At 43.2% G+C, this 12,108-nt stretch overlaps 2 protein-coding genes across 2 annotated transcripts; one reads left to right on the top strand and one right to left on the bottom strand.

Moving 5' to 3' along the window:
* Positions 1–2,222: 2,222 nt before the first annotated feature.
* LOC311319731 (cytosolic 5'-nucleotidase 1B) lies at positions 2,223–5,866 on the bottom strand (the record flags this gene model as incomplete). Its single annotated transcript, XM_084451334.1, has 7 exons — positions 2,223–3,137; positions 3,402–3,562; positions 3,713–3,835; positions 4,017–4,146; positions 4,410–4,447; positions 4,666–4,817; positions 5,859–5,866. 7 exons carry the CDS (start codon positions 5,864–5,866, stop codon positions 2,853–2,855), a joined length of 897 nt encoding a protein of 298 aa, XP_084307460.1. The 3' UTR covers positions 2,223–2,852.
* A 104-nt stretch (positions 5,867–5,970) lies between these two features.
* On the top strand, positions 5,971–10,449 carry syt8 (synaptotagmin VIII; the record flags this gene model as incomplete). The annotated part of the gene is made up of 9 exons (XM_084451333.1): positions 5,971–5,986; positions 7,339–7,500; positions 7,898–8,064; positions 8,203–8,298; positions 8,513–8,680; positions 8,893–9,060; positions 9,308–9,425; positions 9,934–10,067; positions 10,210–10,449. 9 exons carry the CDS (start codon positions 5,971–5,973, stop codon positions 10,447–10,449), a joined length of 1,269 nt encoding a protein of 422 aa, XP_084307459.1.
* Between the last annotated feature and the right edge of the window lie 1,659 nt (positions 10,450–12,108).

Raw genomic sequence — 12,108 nt, 5'->3', positions numbered from 1 at the left:
ACCCTAACTTCAACCTCAGCTTCGTAAGCAGATTATCGATTTGAGGTTTAAAAGAGAGGCTATCATCAAGCTAGATACCAAGATATTTGTAACTGGAGACCACTTCTAAAATCTCCCCCTGTGCAGTGACAATATCCATGGTGGTTTCTGGCTTCTTTCTGGTATTTGTAAACAGCATCACTTTGGTTTTGCCAGCATTTAGGAGAAGCTTCAGGTCTGAGAGCTGGTTCTGAATAATATCAAAGACAGCCTGTAGCTGATCAACAGCTTCCTTAATGGAGGGACCTGCACAATACATCACGGTATCATCCGCATAAAAATGGAAATTAGCTCCACTCACATTTTGTCCAATGCTATTAATATAGATGGAGAATAAAAGGGGGCCTAAGACAGAACCCTGCGGAACACCATTTGTGACGTTTAAACACTCAGAGGTAATCACATTCAATTGCACACATTGAGACCTTTCTGAGAGATAATTTGTAAACCACCCCACTGCCTGGTCGGATATTCCGATACTGGACAGTCTACTCTTTAGAATGTGATGGTCTACAGTATCGAAAGCCTTAGACAAATCGATAAACAACGCTGCACAACTCAGCTTTTTGTCTAGGAAGCCCATAATGTCATTCACCACTTTCATTGTCGCAGTAATGGTGCTGTGTTCTTTCCTGAAGCCAGACTGATGTTTAGATAGGATATCATATTCAGACAGAAACTCACGTATCTGTTCACTCACTAGGCCCTCAAGGATCTTATCTAGAACTAACAATTTAGAGATGGGCCTATAATTATTTAATAAAGTGGTCTCCCCTCCTTTTAGCAGGGGCAGAACAAATGCTGTCTTCCATACCTTTGGAATTGTGTTTGTGCTGAGGGTAAAATTAAAAAGAGAGGTAAGAGGAGCTGCAATAAAATCAGCTGCTGTCTTCAAAAAGAAAGGCTCTAAGTTGTCTGGACCAACTGATTTCTTAGGGTCTAACTTGCATAAAGCATCATGAACAACATCAACAGTGAAAGGAGAAAAACTGAAGAGATTGTCTGTAGGGCTATCACATTGTGCTATTTAGAATATCAAGAGCAGAACATTTGATTTTGAATTCTGCTAATTATTATTCACCTCATAATACATAGTAGTTGTTTGTGTGTTATAGTTAATACGGTACTATTCACGACAGTGACGTAAGGCATGAGAGTAGCAGTTAGTACAACAGTGCACCTGTGTGTGCGTAGAGCAAAGTGTGGTGTATGCTGTAACATGATGGTGCTGTAACAAATGGTGCTCGGAGAGCACAAACCGCCCATGAATGAATTTCGTGGGTGTGTGCGGGTGCACGTGCGTCTGAGCAAGACATGTTTGGTATTGCTGCAATCAAGATCAAAACCCCTCGTCTCTATGACCTTCCACCATTAAGATATGGCTGCTTCACCCCCCCTTCCCCGTCCCCCCATTGACAATGAATTTTGGGCTCCTGAGCCCAAGTTGACGGAGTTCCCCCACTTATTTTTACCCTGGAGAAATAAGCAGTCCTGAGCCCAAGTCCAAACCAGACATTTGCTGTGTTTGGTGCGCTGGCTTACAGCCACACACAAAAACCACTGCCTCTTGTGGTAGGTCACTGGCTTACGGACACGCACAAAAAAACACTGCCTCTTGTGGTAGCAACTATAGAACTGCAGGTCAACAACCCGACGGAGGTACGGAGGGACAACCCGACATTTTGCTACTTCTGGTGCGTCGCCACGCACAAAAATGACTGAAGGTGAATGGGCGGCAGTGGGGGTGCAGTGCACTCCCCCCCGCACACCCCAGTCCAAATCCAATGTCTCTAGTGCATCCACACAGGGAGCTGGCTTCATTCTATGTTTTGTTTTCATTCGTGGACCCAGCCCATGATTCTGATCCACTCCAAAATTGAATAAAGTTGGACCATGCTACACCCTTCCACCGAGTTTCGTGAAAATCGGTCCAGTAGTTCTGTTAACAGACAAACAAACAAACAAATGCACGCACGCACCCACGCCACCGAAAACAGTACCTCTCGCCCCACTCTGTCGCGGAGGTAAAGATGATGCTCAATTGTACTCCTTTAGAATGGACATTCTGTGTTTATTACAGTTTGCCTACAGTGCACTTTGCACAGATACAGTACACATGGAAGGGTTACCCTTTTCACCTTAGCAACACACCAAAACCATAACACAGCTGAAACCTAACAGTTCATATCAGCTAGAATGACAAGAGAACATGCTGTACACACAAAGCTCAAAACACTGGAGGTATAAAATGTTTATTGGACTAATTTGCCTCCATATGCAAAGTCAAAGTGGGGTTATATTTTAAACATCATTTGAAACTGGAAAAACATTCTAATATATTCAACTGAAAAAAAAAATCAATTTTCATGTGAATTTCTGTGTGGATAATTTGTGCATTTTGGGAATATTTTTACTTGTGTTGACAGTCAAGTTTCCATAAAAAAATAGGTAACTTATTTGTAAAAAAAAGTGCCTATAAGTTCAAACTGATGGATATTGAAACACTTCATTTCTTTTGCTTAGCGGTCAGATTTCAAAACAAAACACTACAGCATGTAAAAGTGGCCTCTACATATGAGCTCGAGGTTTGCAAGTTTAGAGTCTGAATAGTGATTCTATGCTGCCCTCCATTGGTCAATATAGGAAGAACATACACTTTACAGTTGAAAGTGTAATTACTATGTATTTAGTATGTCAACATGTAGACAACACCCATATTCTTTTGGTTGAGTTCTAAGACATAAATCACGTGAATTGGGGAGAAAAAAACAATGCATACAACATAGCTAAAGTCCAACATAAAAGCCAGTTCCTTACGGCTGTCCTCGTGACTGTGTAATAACCCCAGGTGTGTGATGCAGGCCATCCACGCAGAGGATGTGAGGCTGCACCAGGTTGAGGATGAGGCTTTGAGGGGCCCCCGCCAGGCAGAAGGCCTCGTCCACCATCAGACCCCAGCCTCGCAGGATCTTCAGGGCCCTGGCACAAACGTCCCTGGAGCCCCAGACTGTCACCAGGCTGGTACAGAGTGGGCCACCCTCCACACCAAACCTCCTCCTCATTTCTCCCATCTGCATGGCAAACTCCTTCATGCAATCCTGAGGGAGAGAAAGAGAGAGAGAGAGAGAGAGAGAGAGACAGAGAGAGAGAGAGAGAGAGAGCGAGAGAGAGAGAGATTCACAAGCAATTCACATTCACATTTCTTACATAAGTAACTTCCATTTGTCAAATAGTGCTTTTAAATGCATCACTCATGGGACACATGACAGACATAACAGAAACACGACAATGACAATAGAAAAAGGTACTGTATGAGCAATGATGTATATTGAGTACAGGAGAGGTATTTGTTGCATGGCTACCTTGGCAGCTCTAAATCCCTGGAACTGTGTTTCAGTGAAGCCCTGTTCTTTACTGGCCAAGCTGTCATCTGCAAAGCCGAGGGCATCTGCTGAGAACAGAACTTTCAGCTGGTCCGAGGTCTGGTGGTCCGGGTGACTGTAGAGAAGTGCTGAGGGAACACCTGTCAAAGATGAAAGAACAGGGAGATGTTTAGTTGACACATCTAATGATATCGGTGCCTTGGCGGCCATTTTCCTTGCCACTTTATTAGAAATATTTCAATCCAGAGCAACAAAGGTGTTGTGTTGTCTTGAGTGGTCCAACCATATACCTTGTTCTAAGGCCTTGAACACGTCATCTTTGTCTGCTGACAGGAACAGCTTCACTTTACTTGACTGTAAGCTCTCTATGTTATCCTCCTTGTTGCAGAAGCAAAACCTGCCAATATCAAGGCCTGTATGGAGGAAAAGAAACACCAGATGTCATCAACCATAAGAGACTGCTTAAGAACACATTGAAGCTTTTCATCCTACAACTTACAAAGGCCTATTAATAAGAAATATGATGTTTTACTTAACTGTAAAAACAAACAAAGCATTCAGACTTTCAGTTATATACTGTGGTAGAGTAGCTACCATAATGCTTCACACTAGCAATGATCCTTGCGTGGTTTTCCTCCCTGTCATTGGATAGCAGGATCACATCTAACAGCAATGTCTCCGCAGGATTCTTCTCCAGTAGTCTTTCATTCACTTGTTGTACTGCCTAAGGGAGACACACTGAAATTCAGTTGCTTATTTGTGTAGTAGCCCACATTTTGTATTATTACTAGCATTGCAACTGCATTAATCCATCCAGTAATGGACTATATGTCACAATTACTACTGCAATGATACCAAAGCGCAACTTCTACCAGACGCATCCTGAATTTGAATGATAGATTTTCCATTAATGCTGAATTATTTATTAATATATTTTTTTATCAAAACAGTACATTGATACATAAATCAATGCAGTACTTAAATTACCTTAATAAACGAGAAAGCAGGTCCCTTTAGCAAAGGTTCTGTTGTGACAGGGATTTCAGAGTCAAAAATTGCATGAGAGGACACGCCAACAATCACAGAGTGAGCTGCGTCTTTCTGCAGAGGGACGTGAAGAAATATTGTAACGAGCACCAAAACTTTGATGAAAAGATTGATAAGAAAAAGATGCGTGATGCTCTCGAACGTAATAAGATATAGATGGCAAACGGTTGCGTTTTCGTTGCAGGATGTTGCTCACCTGCTTTACATCGGTATTGCACACCATTGAAATCATCCTTCCTCGCAAAAGCGGTAGTTGCAGAGGGAACAGGGGATTTACACCTGCCTGAAATTTCCAAAATGTGTAGTTGCCCTCTATTAAATTGACGTTTTTTGTTTGTTTTGTTTTTACTTTATACAGAACGACATAGAACCCTATGATATGATATAGGATAGTTTGTGGCATAGGCCCTAAAAAAAATTTTCATTCACAAAAGGCAAATGTGCATATTAATCAAATTGTAAAATTAGGCTATCCTGAAACTCACGAATTGTAGTTGCAATTTGCTGTAGAAAGTGTCGTTGTCAGATTATTCTCCCTCCCCGAAAATGTATTTCCGGATTTATTTTAAAAAATAAAGCAATACTGCCCTCCGCTGAACAGGAGTAGAATTAAACAGATGAATAGGAATAGGCCACTATCATTAAAGTGATGATGATATGGAAAATCAAAATGAGTAACGTTTTAATCAAACCTGATGACTTTTTGATGTTATCAATTAAAAATATTTGTCATGGGAACTGGTTTCCATGGCCTTGATTGCAGAAAAGTTGGAGGGAGATATGTCACTTTACACAGTGATGTAACTGTACTGGTAATTGGCCTACTATGTTAATCAAATATGTGTGTTTTCATCAGGGAGGCTCATTCATGACAGGTATGCTCAGTGGTTTTGTTTTAGTCACTGAACATACAACATACCGCTACATCACTAGGCTACTAGGTAGTTGTCTAGGCTATCTAACAATTTCAGATGGAGCTTTACACTTTTCAGTACATGAAGGTGAACGCACGCACACTCATGCGCACACACACACACACACAAACAAACACACACACTCACACATACATTCACTCAGAACATGCAAACACGCACATGCGTACGTACACACAGACACACACACACACTTATGTGTCATTGTGTATATATGAGGTGTGGTGCTCAGTGCCTAAGTTTATGTGCTGAGGACATACAAGGCTGAGGGCCTTTCTTGAAATGCCTCTACGAGACTTCCACCAGATATGGGCAACCCCATGGACTGGACAAATGATTTGTAATAGACAAGTTGACAACTCTTTGGAATTTACTTAAAATAACTCAAGAAAAAAGGTTCTGTCACATTCAGGTATGAATCAATTTCTCACTTTCTTCTTTTCAAACTTAAACAAACAAGGTCATGCTTGTGCCTGTAGAACTATATTGTAGGCTACTATTGTAAATACTGTGAATAACCTACACAACATTAAACAAGGGCCGGATGTAGGCTACTCTTTTGAATTGAAATGTACGTACGTGAAGGTGTGAGAACCTGTTTGTAGGATGGGAATGAGCTGGCTTGTATGATATACATCCAGTAGCCATTTGTCTATTGCAGTTTCCTTACCATGATCAAACACTTCATCCATTCTGTTTAAGGGCCGATCCAGCCTCTCACAGAAGGAAGTTACTTCCTTCCCGTTGGCTTGTTGTTCTCCTGTGAAATCCCCTCTTGCTATGGGACGACATGGATCCAGCTGAAACTGAAATTACATTCTTCAAGTGAGGATACTGTCGGAACTACAACTACTACAACAGTGAGTATTACTTCTGTTTTGTCATATTGTATTATATTCATATTCTAGGTTTAGACTTAGTTTAGGTACTTTCTAGGTTCAGGTTAATATATTATATTATTCAACTGTAGTATATTCATACAGGCTTTACTTTTAGGCCTAGGTTTTATATATTATTCACTTTTACATAATATTATTTAGTCTTAAACTTACAGTAGGAACTGGTAAGCTGTGGAGCAGGACCAATAATTCCCATGTAGGCCTACTGTACCTGTACTTGCATATGGCAAATAAAATATCTTGAATATACTGGTTGGGCTATAAGTAGGCCTATTCGTAGTACGTACTACTGTAGGTAAAACCGTGCTCTCCAAAATTGGCAGTAGGCTACCTACAATTATTTGAGCAAAGCTTTGTTTGAGGCAAGGGCACAAAACTAAGATGTGATCTTCATGCTACCACCGTTATGACTCTGAAACAGCATGCTTTTACTTACTTACTTTATTTTACATTTTGTGTTGTTAGGCCCCAGGAGTACGTACTGCATTGTATGAACTGTTTGGTATATGTTTTCACTATTGACATAACCAAATGCTCAGGCAAAACAAAGACAAAGTGTTGCCTGGCTTCTGCTAGTCCATTTCCTACGTTGTTTGAAATGCCACTGGGAAGTTAAGTTATCTGTGAATGAATCACTCAGACAACTCGGTGATGTTCTGAGTAGCTGTCAGCACACCCTACCATTGTTTAACAATGGTGGAGGCTAACTCGCCACTCGGGCATGGAGAGACTTTTTATCAGGGTAATTTTGTGTCTGTGTGTGTGTGTGAAGCAAGGGTGGGAAAGGGGAAATGCTGCTGGGTTTATACGGATAACAAAAGGGTCTAGAGGAATCTTCAGTTAAACTCTGAAATCTGAAACAAAGGTGTTTCAATGAGGATGAGTGTGTTTTGGTACTTTCGCTCACCAACAGAGGGTGGTGTAGCACCAGAAGCAGTAGAATTGTAGCACTGGGCCCAGTAGTCTCAGGGGGACCCAGAGAGCTGTGAAAAACACAAATGACTTTTCCTCGTGGTTGTTCTGCCCTCATTGTTCTAGGTCTTGGCTACGCCACCTCACTGACCATGCCTCCCAAACCTCCATCAGCTATCGCTAACCTTACAGGTCCCACCACCATAACCCCAACCTCCAGCATTAACACTACCTCTAACGCCAACCCTGCTGCCAGCGTCATTAACCAACTCCTGGACAAGATCCCATGTAAGTACTGCACCCCATGTTCCACCCACCACCCCCACCAAACCTTCCTCCACCCCCTACCCACCCCACCCCCCTCTCTCTCTCTCTCCTGGGTCCCCATCCTCACTTTCCCTGGGACGGATCTCTGCTCCACCTCCCTGGACACCTGTTCCATCCCGTCAGATCTAATTCCACGCCAAGCGCACATTTCTTACTTCTCAATTTCCACTTGTTACCAGTTTATCTCCTCTTAATCCTCCTGGCCGTGGCCTTGTCTCATGCTTCGCATGTGTGCCATAGTGAGGCTCACTTCCACACGGACTCTGGAGACTGATCATCTCTCCAGTTGAAAGACAGAGAGTCTGAACATCTTTTTTTGAAACCGCCTTCTTTTCTATCCCCCCCGTCTCTATTGCAGTGCCAAGATGGGCTGTCTATGCCATCGCTGGCGTGATCGTCTTGCTGTTTTTGGTGTGTATTGTGTGTATTTGCGTGAAATGCTGCTGCAAAGGTAAAAAGAAGAAAGATAAGAAGGACCAGCAGATTAATCTGAAAGAGCTGAATGGAACCTCGACCACTGCGCTGGTGAGTGGAGGATCTTAATCTGAGTAGAGGATTGGATGCTACTGTAGAACAGACAGCCACATGGGGATTGGTTGGCTGGGGAAGGGGGTGTGAGTCTGTGTGATTGGCTAGCGCGGTGACTATGTTATTGGTGGGCAGGTCCAGCCTGGTACAGAGGACACGGACTATGGCTCTGCCAAGGAGCCAAAGGGAAGACTCCTCTACTCTCTGGAATACAACACGCCCACCTCAGAGGTCAGGTTTGGCTGCATCTACCTGACTGTCTGTCATGGTGCTGTGGTGAGGGCATCATCACAAGACGTGCAGGACTCACAAACATCAACTTAGTCATCAACACATCAACAACTTTTCATATCCACTCTCTAGACTATCATCCTTCATGTGAGCCAGCTGGGCCCTTAATCTTCCCATCCTATCTGACTCACCCCTGATGTATGCCCCCTTGTAGCTGACAGTTGGGATTAAAGAAGCTCGGGAATTGAAAGCCATGGATCTGGGCGGAACATCTGACCCTTATGTTAAGGTCTACATTAGCCCCAACAAGTCCAAAACATGCGAGACCAAGGTGTTCAGGAAGACCCTTAACCCAATTTTCAATGAAAGTTTCACATTTAAGGTAATGTACTGTATAGCTAAGTCCTACTATTATTTGATTATTCATTTATTTATGGTTACCTGATACCTTATTATATAAATTAACCAGCTGAAGCACCTTTCTTTTTTCCTGCATATATTTTATTACTACTCCTGGCACATGCTTGGTGATATATTATATCTGTACATCTGAAATTCTGCACCACTCATTTCTGCCTCATATCTGATGCCTAGATACCAATGCCTGAGGTGAAGCAGTCCACAGCAGTGATGCAAGTTTTTGACTTCAACAGATTCACCAAACATGACATCATCGGCGAGATCAGGCTGCTGCTCAGCACAGTCGACTGGAATCACGTGATCGAGGAGTGGAGAGATTTGGTCGAACCATCCAATTTTGATGTTGGGACATTTGATTATCGTTTTGTTATGTTTTGAAGTCTCTAAGCCTCAGAGTATTTTCCTCATAATTTCTAAGTCTTTGCCAAAATTATTGATTCTCAGACCCAATCACTTTATATTACATACTATTACTGTATATTACAATCCATCCCATTACTACTGTACTGCAGGTCCATTTTCTCTTGTATTCCATACAGTGTACATGGTTGTGGGGTTACCAGCGGTCATTCTTCTGGTCTGATTACAGGATGAGAACCTGGGGGACATATGCCTGTCCTTACGCTACGTTCCCACCACTAGCAAGCTCACTGTTGTCATCCTGGAGGCCAGAAACCTCAAGCCTATGGATCCAGGGGGGTCATCAGGTCAGTCATAATGTGGGGCGGCTGTAGCTCAGTTGGCAGAACGGGTCGTTCAATGATCGAAGGGTCAGTGGTTCGAATCCCAGCTCTGACTGTCCGCGTGTCGAAGTGTCCTTGAGCAAGACACCTAACCCCAAATTGCTCCCAATGAGCAGGTTAGCACCTTGCATGGCAGCTACCGCCATTGGTGTGTGAATGTATGTGTGAATGGGTGAATGAGAGGCCATTGTAATGCGCTTTGAGTGCCGCTAAGGTGGAAAAGCGCTACATAAGTGCAGTCCATTTATCATTTAATGTATATGTATACCCGACCCTCTAGTAGAGAGACAGATTCTGAAGGGTTTATCTGGTGCTGCAGAGGGTACTGTGTGAGATTTGTGGTTCTCTAAGTAAATCTGGAATCTCCACATACTGGGAAAATCTCCACATACTGGGTTCTCTCTTTTTTTCATACTCTGCATCTGACCTGATGACTTGAATGTGTGCACACTATCTATCCATCTGATTTTAGATCCTTACGTGAAAGTACAGCTCGCTTTGGACAAAAAGAAGTGGAAGAAAAAGAAGACATCTATTAAAAAGTGCACATTGAATCCCTACTTCAATGAAGCTTTTAACTTTGTGGTGTCGTTTAAGCAAATCAAAGTGAGTATGAGTGTGAGTACAGTGTAAGTGCATGAATCATTCATATCCTTGTCGTGAACATTAGGGTGGTCTACCCTACCATTAGGTCTACAATGTCCCATATTAGTATAACCGCCCCGTTCTATGCTGTTTCTGCCTGCAGAGAGTTAATCTGGTGATTGCAGTGTGGGACTACGACAAATTGACCAGGAACGATGCCATCGGGAAGATCTTCCTGGGCTGTGATGCATCTGGGAACCAGCTGAGGCACTGGGCAGACATGTTGTCCAATCCTCGCAGGCCAATGGCCCAGTGGCACAGCCTGTTCTCAGCCCAACAGGTGGACACAACACTGTCCCTCAAACGCAGCATCAAGATTCCCTTCACTGACAAGAGCTTCTGAGAGTAAACACTCCAGATAGGCCACTATGACCGACACAGCCTGGGTGATTCTTTCATGTTAAAGCACTTTTAGACACTGCAAACTATTCCAATACTGTATGCTAACATATTGTACAACAAATGTAAATAATATATGTTTCCAACTGGTTAGGCTTCCAATAAGCTAAAATAAAACAATTGAATAAATAAAAAATAGAGAAATGCTATGTTTGAAATTAGATTGATAACACTTTTTATATAATACAATTTTTGAAGGTTATAAAATGTAACTAGTCAGATTTACTGAATAGACTATATTGCACAGACACACACAATTGAAAGCCCCCCCCCCCCCAATAAAATGACACAACAACAACAGCATGCCAGTAAATCGGTATTCCCAAAGACACACGATTGAAGGTGTCCAAATCCCAGGTGATGTGTGTCTGTCTCAATCAAGATGAGCTCAGCATCCTGTCCCCCTGTCCCCTGAGACACACCAGGGCAGGGGCGCTGGGAAATCAGAGCAGCCCCTGCAGACTCAGCTGAGGACTGGTAGGACCTATAAACTCACCTAATTACCATGTGGACCAATGGTAATGAGAACAACAGGGTATGGTTTCCCTGCTTCAGCAGCTACCCTCCCTCGTTAAGACCTACTAATTAGGATTCTGTTATCCTGAAGGAGCACTGTCTGTCTTGGAAGGGGGGGTGCTGCTTACCTTTGCTTGCCTGGTTAAATAAAGCTTAAATGAAATCCTCTAAAATGGTCATGTGTTGTAGCTGTACAACAATAGCCTACAGCATGATGTGAACGTCAAGCACCCGTCATCGAAATGCACTTTCAATCAGATACAGTAGGCCTCTAACAACAAGCTGCAGCTGCTACTTCCCTGACAGAGGTGAATGTAGGTAGCTAGGGCCACCCGTAGGTCACGATAGGTCACTCAGCCGGCTCTGATCCTCTCCCTGTGACGCCGTGCTACCAGGCCTGTGACATGCACAGCCACTGCTGGTTGACCTAGCATGAAAGAGCCCCTGGGGTCACTGCGACCTGACTGTCCTCATTCAATCATGGACGTAGTCAATAATACATCACACTAGAGCATTAAGAGAGTTTTAATGATACATCCTAATACACAATATCTCCTTTTCTGTCTGTTGGCCTTTCTGCCAGCACGGTTTTCTCACAAACAACCCAAGTGTCTCCAACAGGTGTTAGACAATAAGAGAGGAGAAAAGGGACACCACAAGGCCAATCTCTTGGCAACAGGCGGGTCAAGCCATCCCTGTCCACTTGACGGACTTAGTGACGCACTTCTTTTACCTGAGAATGAATAGCTGAGAAGCTTGAGGAGGCTCATTGAAATGCAAATGACGCCACCCACCCAATGTGCTGTGCATTCATCCCCTTGCATTCAAGTCCCAACATTTTATCCCAATGGCTCGTCAACAGTCTGTCTCTCACATGTGTTTAAAGCTCTTAAGGCTTTGTTTGCAGATGGCTTATTGTGAGGTCCACACCTGTGTTCTCTACAGGCACCTGATGTGCTCACACCTTCTCCGTACGAGGCCCAGTGACATCATCTGAGCAGCAAAGCTCTCCAAATCATCCAGTCAGTGATTGCTCTCCAGGATGGTTTGCATTTTGTGTGGCTTACGCTGCAACCAGCAAGAAGGA

Source organism: Borostomias antarcticus (genome assembly GCF_949987555.1).
Source record: "Borostomias antarcticus genome assembly, chromosome: 16".
Classification (NCBI taxonomy): domain Eukaryota; kingdom Metazoa; phylum Chordata; class Actinopteri; order Stomiiformes; family Stomiidae; genus Borostomias; species Borostomias antarcticus.
The sequence above is the reverse complement of the archived record's forward strand: the minus strand, read 5'-3'. Positions and strand labels throughout refer to the sequence as shown.